The 25,663-nt window shown below is 36.1% G+C and overlaps 1 protein-coding gene across 3 annotated transcripts in view; it reads right to left on the bottom strand.

Annotated features, from left to right (window-relative positions):
- Positions 1 to 25,663, bottom strand: part of DIAPH2 (diaphanous related formin 2) — a 243,940-nt gene that overhangs the window by 211,567 nt on the left and 6,710 nt on the right. Inside the window, exons 2-5 of one of the 3 annotated variants that reach the window (XM_056359368.1) lie at positions 12,781 to 12,813; positions 10,221 to 10,397; positions 8,663 to 8,767; positions 4,300 to 4,320 (exon numbers count right to left, since the gene is read on the bottom strand). In XM_056359368.1, the coding sequence (XP_056215343.1) occupies positions 4,300 to 4,320; positions 8,663 to 8,767; positions 10,221 to 10,397; positions 12,781 to 12,813 (336 nt within the window). The remainder of the gene's footprint in view (positions 1 to 4,299; positions 4,321 to 8,662; positions 8,768 to 10,220; positions 10,398 to 12,780; positions 12,814 to 25,663) is intronic. The other 2 variants (XM_056359370.1, XM_056359369.1) reach the window with 2 other exon arrangements.

Genomic DNA, 25,663 nt, shown 5'->3' with positions numbered 1-25,663 from the left:
CATTTAAGTTAACGAATTTGACCTACGTACATTCCATATTAATGCACATAACAGAACTAAGTAAATGTTCACAATATACCTTCAGATTGGTTGTCCTCGCCTCGACAAAACAAAAACCTGACACAGATTGTGAATTCATTAAGACAACAGTGTCCTCTGGACCATGTCAACTGTGAAGATAATTCTTGCTGACACGCGTAGCACCTTTGGCTGGACCACACATGCCAGTTACACATCAAAGGACCAAGACAGACAAAGTAAATAGGATACTGAAGGAACTACAATTTGTCATGATCAACTTCCTAAACTAAGAGATGCTCTTCCACCAAAGGAAAAAGAATTAAAAATAGGTGAGGTTATCTTTATAAGAGTATGAACTGACTTCAAATGAGGTATGTATATTAGCATATATATTAAAAATCACCATAGTTCAGAAAGATCATCACTCTGAAAGACCATAAGGTAAAAAACTGGAAAACAGGAACAGCTTTATGCCATTTATTGCATTGAATGGAAGCAAAAAAAAAATTGTATGTGTAACTAATGTACACCATCTACACAATATTGGATAGAGTTTTTGTCATTTCAGACAACAATCTTTCCCCAAACCCTAAAAGTAAAAGCAGAGAACAGAAGCACTCCTGGAAGCCATAAAATCTGTGGAGATAATGGCAACTTCATTACATTGTCATTACATGTTAAACTAGACCCTGAAATGCACTCTAGAATACAAAATATATTTGGTTTTCCGAAAAGATTATTTCCTGTGGGTTAGCCCTTCCACTGTAGTCTGCTGCAGGCTCCAGAAAAAGATGAAACATTTAAGGTCTTTGCTACAATTTCTTTCACATTTAAACCAAGGTGTGCTCTTGCTGTGTCCTTTTTCTATACATCAAGAACATTAGTGAGGACCCTCTCCTCTGTCTAGCCCCTTGTTTTCAGAAGATTTACGACTCCCTCAATAACAGTTAAAATAGATGAAAAGTTAGAGTAATTCACAGCATGATATCCTAAGACTCCCTACCATGCCTTATAGGACAGGTATACTTCATTGTTTCTATGACTAAGCATCTTTAACTGCATAGCAATAAAGAATCATCTCCCCTTCCTTTCTTCCTCTGCCTCTTCAAAACACACCGTCACTAAAGATGTCTCATAAAAATCCGTTCTCAAAAACTTTCACCCAAATACTCCAGTTCAGGCCAGAGAGTTCTCAGTTTAACAGGATGACTTTCTGTTCTCTTCTACAATCAACTGCTCAGTCTTAACTCACTCTTACATACAGCCATGCTAACTGGAAATAGCACCTGGTTGTAGCACTCTTTTCTTTCCCTGTACAAAGACAGATTGTTTGGAATACCATGCTATGCCTTTGCATGGATAAGATTTTAATATATACGTTTATTATTTACTTTGAGATACAAGGTCTCAGTGAAAGATACGCTTTACGTGAGAACATCTAATAAGACTAAGGTAAAAGCCAAGTACAAAGAAACTCTGAGGGTTAGATCCCACACCAGAACTTTCAGAGATCAAATAAATGCTTAAGATCAAAAATCTTAGAAATTAATTTATGATCACTCACCTTCACAGTATAACAATTAAGGCATAGAATTATTTACTCACTACAACTCAAATGAGAGCCTGGACCACACATTTAAAAATCCTTCTTTGATGAAGTTAGAAGCAATGACTTTTTAGTGAAAATCTAAGCTTAAGGGAAATCCTAAAAATCTCTGGAAAAAACTCAAGTATATAAAAGAAAACCCAGTTTGCTTTCCCATAAAGGAGATAAATCCAATCAATTCAAATCTGTGTGTAGGACACATTTCAGGGTTTAAGAACAACAGTGACAGAGAGACAGGACAGACACCCTACAACGCAAGATACAGTGAAAAACAAACTTAAGCACAGTTTTCTCTCTACCCAACTTCTTTTTTAAAAAAATATTCAGAAAACCAAGCAACAATTAAATATTTTAGAGATTTCAGTTTATCTTACTCCACTTTGACTCCAGGTGATTTGAAAGTTGTTAGCTGGACAAAGAAATTCCTCGCCCAGTACCTTACTCGGCAAATGTCCAGCTTTATACTACTCAGATGCGCCACCAGAGAGAGGTGTGTAAACGACCTTGAGAACCAGTATCTAAGAAAATAGGCAAGCAAAGGCATTTTACCCTCCATGGGGAAATAAGCAGATAGAATACCTACTCGGTAAAGAACTGTGGAGCACACCTGAACCAAATGGATTGGCTGTAACAGTTAATACACAAGATCAGGAAACCTGCACAAACTACTCCTCTTTGAGGCACCAGACAACTCACACCTCATTAGCAGGTACTTTTTCCCTCACTAATGACTAACTGAAGAGTTTTTGCACACTCTATTAATACAATTCTGTTTCTATCATAAGGAAGGAAACTGGTATATTTTAATTAGAGTATAATAACAAAGTTAGATAAGACAAGTTGTTTGGATGATGTGGTGGTTTTTTCCTTTGTTTTTAGGAAAGCAATAAAAGCATTTTCAATGATTTTTTTAAACTACGTATACTCTAGTTGTTGCACACGTGACTTGGAAAAGCAGTATCCTTCTTCAGCCTATGAGGAAACACTATCAGCTCCTGGACTACAAATTGGAAGTCTAAACAATTTGTATCCACTTCACCCTGTAGATATTAGCCAAACTCATTAATTCAACCCATTAAAAACAGAACTAAAAAGCTAATCCTACTTTAGACAGCTACATTAATGCTTTACAGATAAAAACAAGATGTGTAGCTGCCATTTCAATGCAATTATCACTATCTATAAAGGCAAGGAAAGGTTACTTTGCAGGCAGCTAAAATAGAGAAGTGGGCACCAGTACTTCATATCACAAGTAAAACTCAAGTAAGTTAAAGCTCTAAACTCCCCATTAACAGGCAAGCCTCTTCTCTGCAAGAGTCACTACAAGCCAACAGTACCATAATTCTTCTCCTCCCTAACCACAGTACATCTACAGATCTTCAGGAAAGTAACCACAGATGCCGCCAAATCCAATCAACTCCCAAAGGATAAATCCTATGGAAACATACACTGAGAAGAAGCACACCAAGATGCATGCATTCTTCAAGCAGTAATATGCAGAAGCCATACTGTAAGAGCAGCATTTCTTATTTTACTATTTTGCAAGTTATCTGTGCAAAAACATGCCTGTAATGCATAACTATGCTTGATCTCCATCAGACCCTGAATTAAAATGCATGGGGAAGAAAACAGTTATTACAGAGTTTCTCCACTACCCATAGTGCATATACCAGCTTTCTCTATAAAATCATCTCTGCACAATGCAGCTGTTCAGGCTAATTCGTATCATAAAGAAATTAGATGGCAGCAGGAATTATTTGAAACTGGTTTTAATGCACCAAACTGGAGAATTCATGATCTCTCCCCTCAGAAAACAAATACTTTATTTAAATACCTTCCCTGTGCTTACGTATTTTCTCAAATAGCTTTAAGAACCAGTACTGCGTACAAAATTTAAAAGTACTGGTGAATACAGGCAGAAGTCTGTTTAAAGACCACTAAATAAAACAAAGCCAACAGCAATTTCTTTATCCCTATGCACTATATCCTTATATACCTAAGTACATCTTGAAGTAGTGATTACAGTTTTAAGACATAGGTTGTTCTTTATTATTTTTATGACAAAATATAAGTACTGAATATGACCTAAGTCTCAAATATTTTTTTTATAAAAAATGGCAAATTTCAATCATGACAACATAAAATGTAGTTGAGCAATTAATTAGACATGTTATGCTGTGAGTGATCTCATCTTATGCTTATTGACCTTCTGAATCCTCTACATTAATCTCATTCTCACACTGATACCCAGCAGCTGACATATCCACAACTATAAATACTAACAATTAAGACATGAAAAAAATCCATGTCTAAACAGAATGAAGACAAACACTGTAAATTTAAAGATTTGAGTGATTGCCTTCAATAAAAAGCAAGACAACCCTATATTCTATTTGTTGCTCACAATGAACAGATGAGTTCCTAGCAAGTCTGAAGTATACGGACATAGATTCCTGGAAACTTGAAAACAGATCCCTCAAATATGCAATCAATGATCTTATACTGTAAGATAACTATGACTGAGGTAGTTGATAATTATTTTGATAAAACAAGGATTCAGTTATGGACGCTGACCTTTTAAATCCAAAACAAAAAGTAAGAATAGTCCAGCCTAATTTTAAAACTGGAAGTGTATTCATAAGAAAAAACAAAACTATCATGTTCATACTCACCGGAACTTTACTTCCGACTATCTGCATGCAGTTGTCAGCCAAGAGAGGTTATTGTGTAAAAAAGATAATAATAATACATAAATAAACACAGCAAAGTACTTAGTAGGATGTAGCATCACACAAATTTTTCAGTGTTTATTCATTAGTAGTAGTTACATTATTTTATTACTTTATCAAACTGTTTAAGAGTTACAGCTTCTCAACAGGAAAGCATTTCTACTGTACGAGAAATAACTTTCAATTCTTATATTCCACTGCTGAACCATCAGTATTTTACACAATTACAAAAAAATAACTAAATACCTGGCTTGGTATCTTGAAAGATTAAGATATGCCAGTTTGTTAAAATTATCAGGTCAGTTATTTTATAAACGACACCAAGAAAGCTACATTAAAAACTAATGGCATACTGACTTCCTTGTACATGTAACAACTTCATTTGTTATGAAGCTTTTCATCTATCTAGATGATGTCATCACTGAATTTAATAAAGTTTTTGTAATAAAAAACATAGCCTACAGTTATAAATCTAACTTGCATTTCAGAACATCTCATGCGGCATTTTTCTTCAACTGCTCAGTATGGATGCTTTTAATTACATGGATAATTAAACAGTGATTTTCAGAGTGACATCTTGTCTTCTTTACCATAGAACAGCATCTCTGCATATTCATGACCCAGAATTTGACTTTAGACAGAAGAAACTCTGCAGTAAGGCAGCACTCTCTGCCCTGTTCTACCACTTTGCACAAATGACCATGTTCCTGCGAACACCAGGACTATGGACTTTGGCTTGAATATTTGTAGGCCTTTCATCGTCAGCTCTTTGCTGTAATCTGATAGCTGCCAGTTTCTTGAATAACTACTTTCATCTGATTAAGAGCTTGAGACAGTATGATTTTGTTCCATGATCTGAATTTGGTTGTATATGTTCAGCCTGCACCTTCTTCATTTTCTACCCTTATCTCTTCCACTACTTTTCCAGGAAGCCTTTCAGAAGACAGAAGTCCCTGCAAGTCTTTCACAACCACCCCTTCTGCCCTCTTCCTGATCAAGCTTCCTCTAGAAGTACAAGATGGGACCGTCACCACCAGACAATCTCTTTTCCTAATTTACTGCCGCCTTCTCTCGCCAATGTTCGACTTGTACAATATGGCATGAGATGTCACTAAGTTCTGTTCTGAAACGGAATTCTGAGCCTTCACCATTTCCCCATTTTCCATGGTCAATCTTTCTCTTCAAGTGAGAGAAGGAATTGGAAGCACAATTAATCACTTTACATAAAAACATGCATCCTGTTGGCTTCTGTACTTCCTCCATCCCCCAAGGAAAAGGAAAGCTGCTTCTCACCGATTGAAAAATCAAGGTTTCTTTCTCAGAACTCTGAAGACAGTACAGTGTTTCAGAAAAGCATGGTCAACACACTGCAGATGGCACACAAGGCAGAGAAAATGAAGCACCAAATTTAAAAATAATTTGGTTAAGATAGGATCAGCAAACAAGAGCAGTGTTTTTAAATGAGAGGAGAGAGCTCAAGTCTAACTAAAACAAACATTAAATGAACCAGAAGAAAAGTGACATCAACTGTTAAGTGTGTTTCGTGAGCTCTGAGCAGAATAAAAGGCCCAAGGATTTCCAGTATAAAAGAGGAAAAGATTTGAACAATTATCTATGACCAAAGAAGAAGGTAATACATTTTAAGAAAAATCATTTTGAATGCCATCAGCATTTTCATAGAAGACAATCCTGAAGATGGCCTGAAGAAAAGAAAGCCTGACAATTCATGATGCAGTAAGAATTGGTTAAGGCTTGAATTCAACTACACAGAATAGTAGTTTAACCAAACAGAAGACAAAATTAACAATGAAAATGAGGCTTTGCTTTATTGCAAAGTCCCAATCAACATTTTAAAATTGACCACATTATATATTTTTTAAATTGCTTAGGATGCTATCTATTTAAAAGCTAATTTAGGGTAACACGCTACAGAAGCATCATTTCTGAACAACCTGAAATTATTCCATTCAAATGCTGTGATGCAATTGCAAGAAGGACTTACTGAAGCACACAAGCTTTGATATGAGCCCTTTTTTCATTAGGAAAAATATTTTGCATATGTATAAAACATCCATGCTGGCGCCAACTGAAGTTTAAAGCGCACATCCATGTATGAGGACATTTCAGGATTTTTTTTATTTATCTTTATATTTTAGTACATTTTGGCAAACATATCCCCAGTTCTGTTAAGTTGCCCATGCTACAGCGCATATGGTGGCAGTAACGCAATCTGTTAAATTTTTTAGCAGTTAGACATGCAATGGTAGCCATGCTTTCCTTACTCAGCTGCAAGATTATGCTACCTTAGGCAGCTACATTTCCGTACCAGCATACATGAGAGATCACTGCTGTCCAATTACTTTTTGGGAAAGAACTGCAACTACTTCCACTGTGAAAGTTTCTACTACTTCAATAAATTATTTTTGCTTACTAAGAGAAATCAGACATTTAACATTGATCATCAAGTGAAGATAAAAAAACTTACAACACATTATCAATCGTTCCCAATGATAGTCTAGGCAAAGTATATTAACAGGAAATTTCATAATATTCACTGCCTAAGCTTTGAATAATTCTCCAATAAGTTGATGTTTAGCTACACTATGCTTTAAGCACTGGATTCTTTCCAGGACAGACTAAACAACTGTGGATTTTGTTTAAGATGAACTCATGCAGGAACATCACTTCTCTCAGAAATGTAAATCACATCATAATACAACTTCTTCCTTCCACTAAAGTTTATAATGTTTAATGCAAAGCATTTGCGTTTAATAATTGCATGTCACTGTAATTTTAATTTTGTGAAATCTAACTCTGCAGAGCTGATTCTGAAGGTTAAAAGAAAGACAAGTCAGATGCAGAAGTCCATGCTTATAGTTTCATTAGGCAGACACCAACATAATCTTATTTGCTGGTTTATTTCACTAAGAAAGAGATTATTATTTAACACTATCTGTATTCAGCACTCAGACTCAGCTCTGCAGAACTTCTAGCAGTGCTGCCATTATGTACTTGAACAATTTTTCCACACATAGTCTTCATTTGCAGTAACCTTATAGTGCACACAATAAGTGTGGGGGGAAAAATGACATTCAACCTAATTTCCAAATAAAATTATACGCATTTTATTGAAGAACTATGCTGATAGCAAATTTTATCACTTGAAGCATACTACTGCCCCTTGGATACACAAAGTTAGCCCTACCACCATTTCTCCCTAAAACTGCAATACATTCAATTCCTCAGAATTCACTACTAGCTTCTTTAAAATTCTTTATACACAGTGGCACAGAGCGGGACAAAACCTATTTCTAGTGAAATCTTAACACTGTATTTTTATATATATATATACACACACATGTAATGTTTAATCCAATCCAACATTCACGAGTTTTTGTGGCATATTCTCCTTTTACATGAGAACTATATTGGCTATAGCCAAGTTCTAACACAAACATTACTGTTGTATTTTATAACTAATTACTACTAATAGTCGCAATGCAGGAAATAAGTGGCACCTCTTCACTATTTGAAACTGTGTTTCTCCATCCCAACAAAAGCTGGGGCATCCAGTCATTCTCCTGTATTTCTGGCACCCCAGAACAGACAGACTTCAACAATTCTGCTTGAAGGATCCAGCAACTAAGTGTAATCAACCAATGTAAGTGCAGGGAATGATCAACATGAATGAAAGGCCTCTATATTTCTACTCAAAATATAATTTTAAACTCATTTTAAGACCATTTTTTCACTAAAGGAATCATTTTATCTGCCTTCAGAACATTTCTTAGCAGACTATTTAACCCAGTCTTCAAGCCAGCTACAGTACTCAACACACCCAAATTAAGCTAAAATACTGACTTTACTTCAATTTTAAATACTTTCAGTATTTTGATTCCCCGCTTCTAACACTGCAAATTGTACATCTAGTATGCATGTCATTAATTGAACCATATAGTCATGCTGTCTTTTCCAATAACTTTTGGTAGGTACCAAAAATGTCTAGATTAATTGCACAGAAATATGCTCAGGTTCCACCCATTACTCTACATCATTGGATTTGCAAATTTTTATAGTTTAGAAGAAAGCATCAAGTTTTCACATTGCCTGACAGCTGAAATACCAATTAACCCTTCAGATGAAGCTCCAAGCATTTAGAAGTGTATTATTGAGTACATATTTATTACTTTTTTTCCTGCTACTCCTAGAAGATGAATCCGGACAAAAAAATTTTCTAAATTTCAAGCTTGATGCTCACAAAGCTAAGCTTCTTACTTTCATCTGTCTTGGAGAAGTGACTACTTACAGATTTGGCAGTTGCAGAAATGTACTGGACAACCATTTCACGTTTTGTGGTCAAGTCTTTATCTCTTAAAGGAGCTTTACGTTCTTCATTTAGATTCATGTCCTCCTGTAAAGAAACAGACCACACAACATCAAGATTCTATTTCATGGATTTTATTAGTCTTTGCTATTTTTATACTCCTTTTCTTAAACAAACGGCTCATTTTTAAACAAACAGAGGTGATTTTCTCCAGCTTATCAGCTTTTGTTTGATTCTGAGCTACCCAATTTTCTCATTTAATTCTGTCACTGCAAGTGTTTCCTGTTTTCAAGACTTAGCCAAAATCATATATACATCGAGTAGTTACCATTAGTGAAATCTGGCTCAAGAAATAAAACTAGAGGATAAAGCCAAAAATTCTTGTGAACTTCCTGTGTTCTTTGTAAAAATCTTATCAGAACGGACACTATTATTGCACTATTCAATCAGAAGCCTGTTATTACATACTTTATTAGCTTGTGGCAGGCGTAGATGCGAATGTGTTCTGATGTATTTGAAAACAAACCTAAAATTCCAAATATTATGCTAGATTAATTAAAAAAACCCAAAAAATATAAATGCCTGTTTCAACTTAGTAACTGACTAAATGCAACATGTAGTCATTACAAATCATGACTACTCTTGCCATTAGAAGTCAAAGTAAATTCACAGTAGCTACTAAAACCAGTAAATGTTACTGTAATAACTTACTAACAGCTTTTTCAAAAAAATTACTCCTCTCTGGAAGACAGACCTATCATCTGTTTCAAACATTACACTTCAAAAAGTTAAAAATTAATCCCTTCACCTAACAAGCAAATCAAGCAAACTTAGATTAACACTTATCCGATCTTTCAAAAGAGATTCACAACTTCAGTGAGCAGACTAAAGCTACACAATGAAACAGGACGGTTCTTAGGCCATACTGACTGCATGGAATTTTAAGGAATGACACAGAAAACAGTATTTCTAACAATACTCAGCTGCATTTCCTGATACTTCACCCACCAACAATGTGCACAGCAGGATTAATACACAGCTACTTCAAAAGTTTGTTTCTTTACTACTAATAGAAAAACTTGCTTGCAAGTAGAATCGCAAACCTTGACAAGTGATCCTAAGACAGAAAATATTCAAGACCATACAAAAAAAAAATCAGCTTTCCATACATTAAGATTTTTGTAATGAAAATTATTATTTTCCAAAGGTATTTACTTAAGTTTATTAAAACCTGTCCATCAGCAGTATCTAACTACTGCAACTAAGCTCAACAGAGTTTATCTTAAAGAAGCAGTCAACAGTTTAATATTTTTATTTTCTGCTTTTTTTTGTTTGTAGAAGTAGACCAAGTAATTTAAACTTACATAATACTAGTGTTCTATGAGTTACTCAATTCTTTATGTGCCAATTTAAACAGATTTGTCAGGCCTATGCTATAGTTCATACTTCCAAAATTATTTTACAGTGTCTTAATTTGTTTTCATGTTGGCATTTAGTATATAATAGTTATTTTCAAATATAGTGTAGCACATCATCTTACCATCATTTTTTCAAACAGATCCATAACTTCTTTTTCTGATAAGTTCATGCAACGCTCATCAACAAGTGCCTGGGCAAGTGGGATTTCACTTATAGAAGGCTGAGAGTCAATAGGATGCTGAATGAGAGGTTTCTCTTTTTTCACTGCTGATTTTCTGAAGCTTGTTATTCTGTCACGCTGCAAAGACATCCATTTAAAAATAAGCAGAAATAGGAAAGCAGCCAATTACATGGCAGTAATACACACATTTTTTAGTTAATCCAAGCAGCAGAGTTAAAACTCAAACTGAACTGTAAGTAAAAATACTCTAATATTCAGAGATTGCTTTTAATAGGAAGACAAAAACATTTAAGGTAAATACATGACAGGTCACAAGCAAAAGGGATATAACTATTTCTCACAGTTTCTTAAGTATGCCATCTATGTTAAACTCTAAGCATTTCAAAATCTTGAGTTCATCTTCTCACATTACTCCCTAATTATCCTGATAGTGAATAAATATGGTACCACAAAGGTAATGTCCAAGCGTTCCTTCACCTGAAGAGCTATAAGTCTTTGGAGGACAACTGAAAAAGCCAGCGTTGGGAAGGAGGTACTCACAAGTTCATCAGGCTTATAAAAAAATCCTGCTAAAGTAAAATAAAGTTTGTAGAGGAATTAATGCTCCAAGTTTAGTTCACAATTCCTTGAAGTGTTTTTGAGTACAGACTCCTGAAATTAGTGCATAATTTTAAAAAGCCAGGTAATGGTTACTCACATAGAGGCAGCCATCCATAGTTAAACACACATAACAGACATTAGTGACAGCATATCATACAGTCTGCAATGACGCTTCACTGGTTAAGGCTGACTTGTTTTATGCCTTACACCAAACCCCCCACCTTTTTTTTTTTTTTCTTAAAGCATGCTTACTCAGTTAATTTGTTAATATTGGAAAAAAACAACAAGAGCACCTTCCTTATAAGGCCATTTATTACTGTATTATTAATATATAACTATTCTGAATAAAGGCAGAATTTTTTAATAATATTGTCTTTAACAAGATATATATTTTATACTCATTTTTATAACATTATGTCTGTAACGATTTTTCTAAATTAACTGTTTGCATCAACAAATACTAACGTATTTGTTTCAGGCACTGAACAGCCTTATGAAGATGTGCTTTCATGTAACAGCAGCTTACGTAGGTTTACCAGTCTCATTCATAGCAGTTATTGCAATCTTTATGAAGGCATGTCAATCAAAATTTTATTTCCTATAGTTACACAACCTCTGTGAAGTTGTGAAGACTTTAATGGAGTATTTCTTTTATAGGAAATCTGGATTCATTTAGTGTTCATTCAGTCCAGTCAGGAGTGGAGACTTCTGACTGTTGCAGAACATGGCGAAGAAATACTCTTCCTTTTTTCAATTGTTTTGTTTCTTTTTATTGGCTTGTTTTGTTGTTGTTTTTTGAGATCCTACAAGACCACCTTAAAGTTTTGAAGGGAAAGTAATCCTAGATAAGCTGCATGCCCTTTGAATTTCTTTGGAGTTTTTTTGGTTTGTTTGTGTTTTTGAGAGGAGGGGATTGGGGCTGGGTTTTCTTCTTCCTTAGAAATCTTAGTTTTGTGGACAGAAACACATTGCTTACAAGGATACTGTTAACATAGTTGACAAGATTACTACTTTAATCCTATTTTTTCCTTATTAGAATAGTTTACATCACACTTTCTGAAACTAAAATTAGGGCATAGCCTATTGAAAGGGCCAAAGGTAGGACATAGTGCCTGAAAGGCAGTACCCAAAATTAGCCAATATACTGAATGCAGTGTTACTGTTCACATACATTAAAATGTGCGTTCAGCAGTCACCAAAAAAAGAAGTCATTTAAGATCAATTTCATTGTACTGTGATCTGTTTCAAATATACCTTATTAACAACAAATTTATTTAATCCCAATGCAATGATGAGATCACTTTCAAGTCATAAATCAATCTTCTACATGATTATTTGGTACAATTTCTTCATTTCAGACATGTAAGTGATAATGAACTAAGTGGCTGGTGCAGCTTAACTAATATATACAGAAAACAGAAGTTTCTAATTTTGCTTGTCAATTTTGATACAAGTTTCTGTAAAAATACAACAGTTTTCAAAGTATTTGGAATTATAAAGTTAGTGCTACTGAATAAAAACTTATTTGACATACAGTACATACTTATTACACATAACACTTCCAGTTGAATCATGCGGCAACTAACTCCACAAGAGCCACTGCAGATCCTTTACTTGAAAAAGGTCAAGAAAAGTAGCACTTGAACTGTTGAGTAAGTTTCATCACATCCACAGTATTACTGAAGTGTAAAGAATGTGGTTAAAGCTTCTTCAAACAGATATCATAAATTACTGTTCTTCAACTGAGTTACAAATTATGCTCTTTAGGAACAGTAACTCAATTTTCTGAAATCTAATGCTTAATATCCTTATAAAAATGTGTTACATAGTCCACATTTGGAGTAAAACAGCATGCAGCATGGAGTTACCATTGCAAATTAAGATGTTACAAAGACCTTACCACATCATCTGCCAAAGTTTTTATTTGAATATTCTATTAAAAAAAAAAAACAAAAACAACACACACACAAATCAAAGAAAAAAAGACAGCGTTACCTACTTTTTCAGAATAAGGAAGTCTGTATTTCATGTATTCTAACACTAAAAGGCACTTGAAATTTCAGGAAGTCTTGTAGCAAAACTGCAGCTAATAGGGCATGAAATCTACAGTGTTTCATATGAAAAATGCTTGCATCCTATTTCACCTTGGTTTTTGACTATTTAACTCATGAATGCAAAACCTGTATAGCTCTAGCACCCCCAATATTTCACACACACACACACAAAAAAAAAAAAAAAAGCAGAATCTCTTAGAAAGCTTTCCAACACAAATATGGACTTATGGACTTCAAACAGTCAGCAGATAACTATATGACACTCTCAGTTTTGACAGTTTTTGAGACTCAGTTGAGTAGAATTTCCTGTGCCCTAGCTTCTTAGGTCTTCTGCCAATTTCTCCTTAAGACCAAATAATTTGATTTCTTACATGAACTGCCTAAAGCCAGTGTACTGATGATGCACAAACCAAACCCCACTGTATCTCCCTTCCTAGTATACTCTCACTTTTTCCTTAACAGTAGTAAAATCCTGCTGACAAAGATGACCAACATTACCTTTTTATTCATGGACAAAAAAGCAATTTGTATTACATACCAGTATCAACCATCATATCAAGGAATCATTTCATTAATAAACACTGCTCAATAAATTTGGAAGTCTATACAAATAGCGGAGGATATATCAAGGTGGGAAGGAGGAGCAATGTGTTCATACTTTAAGCATTGAGAGGTATCCAGGACAGTGTGGTTGACTGACCCTGGCTGGTAGGTCAGTCCCCAACCCAGCCACTCGCTCATTCCCTGGCAGGGGGATCAGGGAGACAATCAGAAGTGCAGAAGCAAGAAAAACTCATGGGTTGAGATAAAGACATTTTAACAAATGAAGGGGGAAAAAAGATAAAAAGAAACAGATGATGCTGAAGCCATCACTCACCACCATCAGATCAATACCTACACAGCCTCTGAGCAACTGCTACTTTAGAAAAAACACTTCCTTCCCACCCCACCCCCTGTTTTATTGCTGAGCATGTCTTTGTAGTATGGAGTATCTCTTTGGTCAGTTTAGGTCACCTGTCCTGGCTGTGTCCCTTCCCAACCTCTGGCCCACCCCCTCCTACTCTTGGGTCATGGTGAGCACTGGAAGAATAGAAACAGGGAATCATCCAGGTTGAAAGAGACCTCTGAGATCAAGTCCACCATTAACAAAGGATTGCCAAATCCATGACTAAACCTAAGCACCAAAACTACGCATTTCTTTAAACACCTCCAGGGAAGGTGATTCTACCACCTCCCTAGGCAGCCTGTTCCAATGTTTGACCACCCTTTCAGGGAAAAAATTTTTCCTACTACCCAATCTAACCCTCCCCTGGAGCAGCTTGAGGCCTTTTCCTCCTGTCCTCTCACTTGTTATGTGAGTATAGCTGTAGAGAGCAATAAGGTCCCCCCGCCGAGCCTCCTCTTCTTTAGGCTAAAGAACTCCAATTCCCTCAGCTGCTGCTCATAAGACTTGTGCTTCAGACCCTCCACCACCTCCACTGCCCGTCTCTGGACACCTCTACTCCACACCTCTACGTTCCTCTTAAAGCAAAGGGCCCAAAACTGAATGCAGTATTCGAGATGCAACCTCACCAGTGTTAAGTACAGGGGGACGATCACTGCCCTTGTCCTGCTGGCCACAAGAAACAGTAAGCCTTAAGACTGGGTAAGCACTGTTCAGCAAAAGCTAAAGCACTGGTGTTTTATCAGCACTGTTTTGGTCATAAATCTACACCACAGAACCATATGGGCTGCTATGAAGAAAATTATCTCCATCTCAGCCTGACCCAGTGCAGACATCTAAGATAAAATCTTCTCTTGCTATTCCAGATGTTGACACCAACCCTTCAGCTTCTTAACTGCTGTATCTAAAACGTCTTCCTTACAACTACACCTCTCCTGTATTTTTGTTACCTGGACTTATTATGGAATTAAAAAAGAAAGTAATACTCCACCCTTGAAATCAGATCTAATATGTCATTACTCTTGTAAACAAACCTTTTCTTTTTAGTGGAGCTTATCCAGAAAGAAGTCCAAATGAAGTAAAGCCTAACCATGACTGGAAGCCAGAGACCTATGCAAGCAAGAAGTCTGAAAACTCTGTATCCGTTTTAGTCTAGATGTACTAGAAACATCCCCCCTCCCCTCCAACTTCGTCTCATTTAAGCACTGCCAGTCTCTCCCAGAACCTGGAACAGGATAACCTACTCTATCTCTACATTTATATTGGATTTGTCACTCAAATACCTCTGGGCAAAATACAGAATACTAAAGCAAGATTCCACACAGCATTTTTTTCAGACATCTCAAGCGCACTTCCCAGATCTCCTTATAGTGCACAAGCTACACTGCTGCCAGTAGCTACTCAAGATAAGCAACATATTTAACAGGTAGAAGAGAAACTGCAGGCAGCTGGAGGCAGAGGCAAGGCAGTTATGTACCTGCAGATTCTCACTGACATGCAATTTTGACAGACTCTTATACTAACAAAGAAATCACACTTCCAGTCTGATTTAAGACTGTAAGCCAAAAGTAGTTTACCTCCCCAGGAGGAAGTTTAAGATAGCACACTTTTTGTTGTCAGCTCCTCTAGCATTATTCTCTATGCCATCTGTAAGACAGTCAGAACACAAGAAGATGAAATCAACCCTTTCCTAGGTTGTTAAAGACATCATTCCCTCATTTTAGAAGCAGACCAAAGCCAAAGGTTTTGCAAAAATCTCTATGATAAAACATTTGCAAATACGGGAAATCAAATTAGTATTTATATGTAAAAACACACATGCAATTTAAGACAGCTCTCCTAGGTTTTAATATCAATGCATACCATGGAACCTCTTCAACTCCCATATGAAAGAACTATTTCCTACTGATTTACTTAATTCTTCACTTAGAAGACTTCAGTGGCAGAGCTTCCCCCTCTCAAATGTAGTCTTTCTAGTCCATCACTACTTTTAAATACCACTTTGTTTACTCCTCCTAATTTTAGTTTACTCTAAGTATCCCATTACTTGTGTATGTACTGACAGATCATGAAAATAAGGCACACAAAAATCATTGCATGTACTAATGCAACTGCATCACACTACTCATCTTAAAAGGTCAGTCTCAGTCATGTTAATATTCAGTGTAACTGAAATCTTGCATGTAAGAACAGTAGACAGATTTCCACCGTAATTTGCTGTATTTATTGATACCAAAATCACTATTTCCTCATACAAGCTCAGTTCAGGCTCCTACAATAACAATTCCAACATTCAAAGAACTTAAAGACTTGAGATTATTGCATTAACTTTCATCACAAAACTCACAGCAAGTCTTTTCTTTAAATCTTTTTCTCATTTATGTGTTAATAAAACCTTCCAGATCACTTGAGCTGGCCATGAATTGTAAATTAAAATTCATCTACATGGGTTGAATAACCTTTCCATTATATTTAAGTATTACTTTGCCACTTTCTTGTTACTCTAGACTTGCTTCCACCACAAAAACAAAATCAAAAGCAGCCCACAGTTTACCACATGTATAATGAAACAATGATCAGCTGGCTAACTTCTAAACTTAACAGCAATTTTAACTCCACTGCACACTGCTCAGGCAAATCGCGGTGCACTGCAACACCCCACTTCTGCACACAGACTAAGCTTCAGGTAACAGCTCCAACTGCTACTAGCAATCCTAATTTTCTAAGAGTAATAAATGGAAATGAGACCTTCTCATAACTTTCTTGGTTTTAAATTGGGATGATACAACTCTCCTAAAATTTACCTGGACTTCAACACCTCCAAAAGACATTGTAAACTTTGCTCAAGAATAAGTGTTTTTTAACTAGCTGCAAATAAATTTGCATAAAACCAGGAAAGGGGTAACATCCTGTATGAATACCTGAACAAAGGGAATTTAAAGGGACAAAAACCCAAAACTGATCAATATCTGAAGTCTAAAAAGTGTGCAACTCAAGTCTAGGTCTTACAGCCACAAAACAGAATTCACTCCTACAACTTCTGTTCTTCAGTACAGAGAACAAGTAATGTTCCCATTAGACAATTTAACTGTCTGTTAACATATTCAGTTTGGTAATTAAATATAAAAAGGTATCTAGGATATTGCAAAAAGATACCTGAGCCACATTAGCTGATGTGCAGAAACTATAACTACACACTGATTTAGGACTTTCAAGATCTTTACAAGTCACAAAGTATATCTGGCATTACTAATAAAACTAGTAAAAAAAGTAATTGACAAAATGTTTGTCATGGTAAGTTCCTGGCACTTCAAGGAGCATTCACCATGCTTTCAAAAAGAACTTGAATTGTTGCAATCCATCTGGTACATCAAAGATAATTGAAGGTAACAACACTAATACTTTTGTTACTGTTGTTGCACATTTGCACTTGGTCTGTGACACCACATGGAAAATTCTTGCTTGCTTTGCAGCCATTGGCTTCACAAATTCCTCAGGTATGCATTATTTAAATTATTAAACTAAGGATTAATCCATAACCTGAACATGCAGGTGAACATTCCCTGGGGCACTACAAAGTGAGACCAAGAAGCACATTAACACCTTACAAAAGGCTGCCAAAAGGAAGCTGAGAACTTATTAATGTGCACAACACAGAGTCAGTGCTGTTTGACTGGAGGAACCAAGAACCAAGAAGCTGTCTGGTTTTCCTCAATTACTCGACTTTTTTTCCCCAGGAGACTGGCCACCCAGAAACAAGCAACATTCAGAAAAGTTATACAACTCTTCATGCTAAATAAAGCCAGAGGGTCACCCATGCTGGTAATTATTAACAGCAGAGGGCACCAACTCTTTAATCACGCTGCTGGGAGAATCAGCGCTGATCCTGAACTGGAGGGAGGGCAAAACAGGCTGGAGGCAAGTTACAAATGCCACTGTCTGATCCCCTGAGTGAAAGGGGCACCTCCACACTGTGCAAGGGGAATAGAGAGACCCTAAGAATCAGTCTGGTCTAACTAAAAATAGAGGCTGAGAGAAACTGAAACAGCTTCTTCATTTTTTGTCTCATTGGCAGACCACTATCACACTCCAAAACCAAACAGACTGCTCAAAAAACCTGCGCTTTCCCAGATGACTTCAAAGAAGCCAGATTAATTCAGAAGCTGAAAAAAATACCTGTAAACAAATTTAGATATCCTTAATGTCAACAATTTTGTAAGTCACCAAGAGTTGAGGAAGACAGTTCAACTGATTTATTAGTATTATTATTTGTAGCTCAAACTGTGATTACTGTTTTGAAAAGCCTGTTTCAGACAATAATTCACTGGTCTGCATTGATAAGGAATCTTTAAAAATCAGAGCAAAATTAAATGCTTTTTCCAAAAGCTGCAGTTCCACATCAGTCTAAGCCAATAAAATTGCTGGCCATGAGACAAAAAGGGCAAGGGTTGCACCAGGACAGCCAGCCAGAGCAGCTTAGACTACTGTAGAAGCAATTTCAGAAAGCATGTTAGAAAAGGCAGTTTTCACATTGGCCAGCACAGAGGCAAATTAACTAAGTTTTAGCATTTTCCAGAGCTACTGCTAGAGCTAGAGTCCAAACACCTTCCATCAACCAAGCCAGGAATAGCAGAGTTTGTAACAGTTATACTACATAATTACCAAGTTCTTTATACAGCACTTTACACAGCCAGGATCTGTTTCTTATTTTGATATCTAGTGGTCATGCAAGAGGTTTTCCCTTGAGCATCTTGGAAAAATTCTTGTGACAGCACAGCATGCCTTTCAGGACAGATAAACTGTTTCTCTTAGGGATGCTCTACAGCTTTTAAATTCCTCACTTAAAACTATCAAGCAACAGTTTGCTAGTTAAAACTTCTACAAACTAAACTTTTGAAAGAGCCAAGTCATAATTCCATTCACAAATTTCACAAGCAGCAAGCACTGCAATACTGCTTTTATGAAGTGCATACTAGCCTCAATATGCAGGTTTAATGTTCTAAAAGCTATTTAACTAACCGAGATCTTTACAAAGGTTAAGAGACATGACAAACCCTGCCCTTACAACAAAGATTTAACACCTTTTATTTTAGTTTGAAGCTTCCATTTTTAATGAGAAATTCTACCCGCTGATTTTAGTACTTAATTTAGAAATGCATGTGGCATTGCATAATCATTAACCAACAGAAAGTTTTATAGAACACATCTTTAAAAAAATAACAAGGAAAAAACAAACAAGGAGAAAGAAAGGGAAAAAACCCCACATTAAAAAAGAAAAAAAAGCAGCCAAGAACCACCAACCACAACACCACAAATAATTAAGTACAAAACTCTATGGCTACATATCCTTAAGGCCCAGAACAATCTTCCACTTCAAGGATTTTGGGCAATCTGGCAAATCCAAATAAAATAAGTGTAGCCACAGAAATTGATACAAAGTTTCTGCATAGGAACCGCAGGTACCTCCACAAAGACCTCACATGTTACATGCCGTGTCTCAGTTGCACTACAACAAGTATTTGCATAAAGGAAACAAGGCAGTCCTATTTGGCCATATGAAGATAACATATGGGACTGCACCAACGGGCAGCAGCATAAATAGGGAAAATAAGTAAAGGTATTCTACTTCTTCATGTCCTTGAATCATCTGTTTAAGCATATACATTTTATTTTTTGGGGTTATCTAACATTGCATTTATTTTGGGCTTAAATAACTTCAGTTTCAAATCTAATTATCTTGGTAAAGGATACTTTAATGGTCTTTCTTGAAGAACACCATCTTAAAAAGAACAGGTTTCAGACTGTTGAGTGCCAATTACTTTTTATGCTTTGCTTGATAAGAAAGCTTATTTCAAAAGCTGCATCCCTTCAGTAAATTAGAAGTGCACTGAAATAATTTCAAAAATCCTGTGACACACCCATGTAGTCTTCTCTATATATATTTGGTGACTATAAAGAGTGCCAGGTATACTTTACCAGACAAGAAGCCATCTGTCCAAGCAGTTGATATGGTACTGGTATTGGGCTGGATTGCTTGTCAGTAGCAGCATATTTCTCTGTATTGTATGTACAGTAAGCACATCACTTGGTTTGGAAGAAAATTAGTGGGTTTAGACGGAGTTCACATGCTAAATTAGTCACTTCAATAGTCCTTGGATAAACTTCCAGGACTTAATTAGAAATGAACACAGAACAGCTCCTAGTTCAGTAAAAGGATGGTTTAGATGCTTAGTGTACTGGTGGCATGCCTGCTGCTTTTCTGCCAAGTGTGCCCATCAGTACCATACTCAGCCACATAGCTCCGCTGCTTGTATTTCAGAAATGCATTTGTTCGACTTGTGAGCATTGAGGTTTTAGGGAACTTGGCTTTTGCTTTTTTGGTGTATTATTGTGAGTTGCTTTTGAAACATTCTGGAATAGTTAAACTGGAAAAACTATGTCAAAACAATTATTGACATAGTAAGTGCAGGCTTCATCTCAGTCTTATACTTAGATACAAGCAATAGATTTGAGCTCTTTGCTTTCAATGTGGCAGCAGAACAAAGCCCGTTTTGCTAGAGAGCAATACTTCATGTGCAACAAATTGCCGTTCATCTTCCTTCCTTGTTCTGGGCTCTCCTGAGTGCAATTGGTTGATCTTTTCATTCACACACATTGTGGAGCTGCTCAGACTGAGTGAAAGCTATTACAAAGCTAGTGAGTTTGGCCAATTAAAGTAGTGAGAATAGGCCTCCTCCTTTTATACCTCACTTCATAAAGAGACACCCCTGAAATGCAGTTTTAGTCTGTTTTTACTCTTTCCTAGACATGCAGCCCTTTTAACTACAACTACATGCTTTGAACCTGGCATTAATCTTTTGTTGAAACCTAGGTTTCTCTTTCAAGATGAGCAATGACCAGTTAACTCGACAGTTAGAGATTTCTTTTGAAAACATTCTGAAACACCAGGCAGAAACTGCTTTGAGAAAATTCTTCAGTACTATTGCACCATTATTTTTTTTTTTCATTCCTGCTTCCCTGCTTCATATTTCCCAGTGGATGCAAGTACAGCCTAATACCCCTTCATATGTGACAGGCTAATTTCTATATACTTATCTTCCTGTTCTGTGCAGAGATAGTTTGGGGAAGATTCTTTACTGAGTATGCTGTTGGTTTCATAGAATAAATCTTGCTCTTGGGGTCCAGCAAACACTGAAATCAGTGTCACAGCCAATCTGCATTTTCCTCTGCTACCATTTGAGCAGACTATATAACTGGTAGAATAGAATATAATAGAAATTTTATTATATTCTAATACAATAATAATAATTTCTAATAAATTTATATTATTATATTAGAATAATATAATATAATATAAATTAGAAATAATAATTTCTAATAGAAATAGGCACGGAGAGAATTGATACACTTAAAAATAAAGCAGAAGGCCCACAGCAAGTTTCATAAGTTCATATGAAGTCTGTTCTGTGAAGAGCTTTGTTGGATGCTGGGCAGCTCCTTGAAAATGGAATATTTTACTTTTCATAGACTTTGAGGAAGGGAAGACATGTGTATTTGCTTTTTTTTTTTTTTTTTTTTTTTTTAATAGTAAGAAAAACCCCACAAAATCCAATCAACTGATACACAGCCTTTAACAAAACTGGCAGTGGAAGGGATGTGGTGAGCCAAAGAAGCAGGAATTACTAGTGAACATTGTTCATTTTGTCTGTACCCAGCAATCTTGGAACATACAGTCACAGGAATCATGTCAACAACTTTTTAGAATAATGTTGTCTTTATTCCAAGTCACTAACTTCCCAGAAAAGAGCAAGTATTTGATCACAGCAGTATTTGATCCCTACATTAAAAAAAAAGTTGATAGTAAAGTTACTTTTTTCTCCCCTAATAATGAACAACGTGATACTAAAACTTGGAAAAATGAGCAATGCTGCTGCCACAGTAAACTTGGGCTTTTCCTTGAAGGACAGAAATTCTAGATCAAGTAGCTTCTGCAGGCATGGACCATAATATAATTCAACAGACAAAGCATAATCTGGTTAAACTGAATTTATATCTGCTGTGGTAAGCACAAGGGCTCTCTGCTCCTTTTCCTATTCCTTCCTGTTTATAACAGATTCCCAAGATTCTTTGTCCTTTAAGGAAGTAGGAAATGAAGCAGCATGTGAACAGAGAGGTATTATACTATACATAATAATGAGAAAGCCAACAGTATAATTCAACTTCACAACAAGTGAGATTCCCTGTTAAGAAGTAACAGGAATTCAGGAGGATTACAGATGCTTCTAACAGGTTTCAGAGAATCTGTTATCTTCTGCTAAAGGATAAGTAAGGAGAAAAAAAAAAAAAAAAAAGGTAGTTCATCATAATATTAAGATGTGGTATGTGCTTAGGTTACCCCTGAACACCCACATGAATTTATATATAAAGGCCTTCAAAAATTTCAAAATCAAAATTTCAAAACAATTGCTTTGAAATCTAAAATGTTAACTGATGGGATTACTGCTTATCTTCGAAGTCATTCAGGATTTAGTTAGAATCACAGAATACTGTCAACTGACCTTAATGGATTTAGGAAGCCTGTCTTAACCACCCAAACTTTGTCTGAAGTTCAAATGTGGATGTGTACTTGTAAAATATGGAAATTAAAATTGTGTATCTAGTTTACAGATCGAAATTCTACCAAAGCCTACTGCTGTACTCTTCACCTTCCCAGTTCAGGAATGTCTCCATCAAGCTGTAAATAAGCTACAGAACAAAAATTAAACTGCACAGCTGGAAGACAGTATAGAAGTGGAGAATGGAGGATTGTAAAGGCTTGAGAGACTGCAGCAGACATTGCCTGCTGTATTTCTAGCTTAGCCAAGAAATTATGTGCTAAACTAAAGTTTCCTCACCTCACTTTTTTCTGTTGATGAGAATAAAGCAGTGGAAGATCCACTTGCCATAGTGGAGTGGAAAGGAGGAACTGAAGAAGTTCTAGTAGAGTGGATAGCCTGAGAACAGCAATTCTTACTGTCCCATTATATAAGACCACAAAAAACAAAACAAAGAATCTGGTTTTATGGGAATTTTGGAATTAAGACTGGCAGCAGCACCAGAAATAAATCCCTGTATAGACACCAAAGTCAGGATAAAATCAGTTACTAGATGTTTCAGTGCCGAAGCTTTGGTTGCAACTTCTCTCTCCAGTCTAGTCATAAACTACCTTCTATTTATCTGTCATACGCAACAGTTCACTCAATCCAAGTGGCTAAGGCTCTTATAAGCAAAGACTTGCAATGATTATGAAAACAGTTCTTATTTTATGTAAAGTGTATACAAAATTAGACAGAAATGCTATTGTATGTCTTACAAAGAGGGACAGACCCAACTGAACCATCTAAGCTAATCTGAGTTCATGTGCTAACTTCTGAACTTAGCCAGCTGATATCGCTTCACCCTTTGTTTCAGATTTTTTATTTAAACCTTTTGTTTTTAAGGTACCCTCTAAATGTGGCTGGCACAAAAATTAAAAAGTATATGACACCAGCATATATGCTTAGCCTGATACGCTGTCATCTTTTTTCTTCTTTATGCAAATAGTTACCTGTTCTAATGCAACTGGAACATACCATGTAACCATCTCAACTATTAATAACTGTCAAATTCTCATCTACTCAAGCACTCACACAATCATAAATGCAAACATTCAGCATAGTTCCATTATGAAGCCACAGTATTTTAGAAGTTACTTCAATTTTATAGGTATAAAAATAATTCACAGCAGGAGAATATGAAGACTGAAAATGTAGACAGGAAAGTCTGCATTTTACAAGAACTAGCTAGCTTATCTTTTATTAGGAGTCCAGAATCTAATGACTTTCAAGTTGGCTTAGCATTTGATCCTCAGAAAGCTACTCATTTAAAAAAAAAACAAACAAAAAAACAACAACAAAACAGAAGAAAAACAAACAAACAAAAAAAAACCCCACAGGCATTTTTAAAGGTCATATTCTAACAACCGTCTTTAGCTCTTACCATACTAAGAAAGAATAACAGACTGCAGAACTAACATTTTTCCTGACCAAAGTACTTATTTTGTCTTGTTCAACCACCCCTAAGACACCAACATGAATTTATACAGAGCCACTTGCAAACACATAACTAGTTGTGACAAAGTTATCCTCAAGAACATTTAAGGTCTGTGATCATTTCCTCTCATCTTCATGCCTAAAATTGCATTATGATGTGTTTTTTTCACGTGATCCCATACGGGACGAAGTTACTAACATTTGACTAGCTAGTCCCTGAGCAAAGAAACCGGAGAGAATGGGCCTGTGTACCTTCAAGCCAACCTGCATCCACCAGTACCTTTTCTGCAATTCCCTTGGCCTACATAACCTAAAATTACAGATGCTACTTTATTTGCTGTACAGCTACTGTCCTGTAGCTCCAAGTGCCGGGATTCTACAGTGCTATTACCCGACTATCTCAAACTTAACTTTTTTATTTAGATGTTTATTCTAAACTACAAAGTAGCACTTCTCTGTAAATTTCACATTCCTCAAGCAAGTTCTCCTGTATTTATTCTCATATAAAAAGGTAACAAGTATGTTAATTTGGATGTTATAAAGAGATAACTTAGTATTTCAACTGCAATTAGGAAAGCAGTAGGAGTATGTGTGTTAAAATATATATATATACACACACACAAATCACCAATAAACAGAAGGCAGGATTCATTCCAATTACATTTTTTTAATCAGGTGATGACTTTTACACTTACATTCTATACTTTCAAGACAAATTTAAACACACTCAACTGTTGGGAAGTACACATTGAGAAAGTTTTAGTAATGAAAACTCTTCCTATCTTTGATGTCCTCCATATCTGATAACACTGTGCGAAGAAAATTTAAAAGCAGCAAACACACGTCACACATCCAGCACACCTAATACTTCCTCCAATACTATCTTATTTCCAAAGTTTTAGGGTCACCAAAAGGATCAAGAAGGGAACCTGACAAGAAAGCTATCCATCATATGCATCATCTTGAACTTCCTCTTCTCCCACTCTCCCCCAAAACAGCCTGAAATGAATACGAAAACACAGTTTTCCGATTACACAAGAAGAGCCCATATCTATTTGAAACTCTTAAGAACATTTTTGCTTTACGTAACAGAAGGTGTGGTGATACTACAGCATGCACTACACCTTAAGACCAAATATTACCACACCCAGGTGGACCGAAGACCTTCTCTGTAGCTGTATCAAAACATGTTTCCCCTGTGAGGCCTTGTTCCAGCATTGAACTTCCAAGGTATTTCTCAATTTCTGTAAACCAGCTGATTTTATAGTTTGTATCACAATGCAGGTGACAGTATCATTTAACTGCCATAGCAGATCTTTTTCAGATCTGCCCATGTGCATACAACATGCTGCTTTCACATCACATCCAACTAAACAGCTATCACAAGAAGACGGCTGGAAAACAGACACAATCATAATTTAATATTACTGGTAGATCAACTGTAGAAAAAACAGGGAGAAAACTGTAGAAAATACAAAGGGAGGAATTCTAGTGTGCCATAACATTAGGCACATCAGTTCTAGCAAATAAAAAAAGAACAAATAAAAAAGCTGAACCATTGACTGGTTCAGTTTCGTGATCTTGTTTGTCCCACTGCCACACAAAAACTTCAAGGCAGTAGAGCACCAGGGTGGGCATGGAGACTGCTTAAGCCTACACCACTGCCTCAAAAAAAAAAAAAAAAATTATTCTTTAATTGACACCTGTTGCAGCACA

Source organism: Falco biarmicus, chromosome 14, assembly GCF_023638135.1.
Source record: "Falco biarmicus isolate bFalBia1 chromosome 14, bFalBia1.pri, whole genome shotgun sequence".
NCBI classification, from domain to species: domain Eukaryota; kingdom Metazoa; phylum Chordata; class Aves; order Falconiformes; family Falconidae; genus Falco; species Falco biarmicus.
This window is presented reverse-complemented; position numbering and strand designations above follow the sequence as displayed.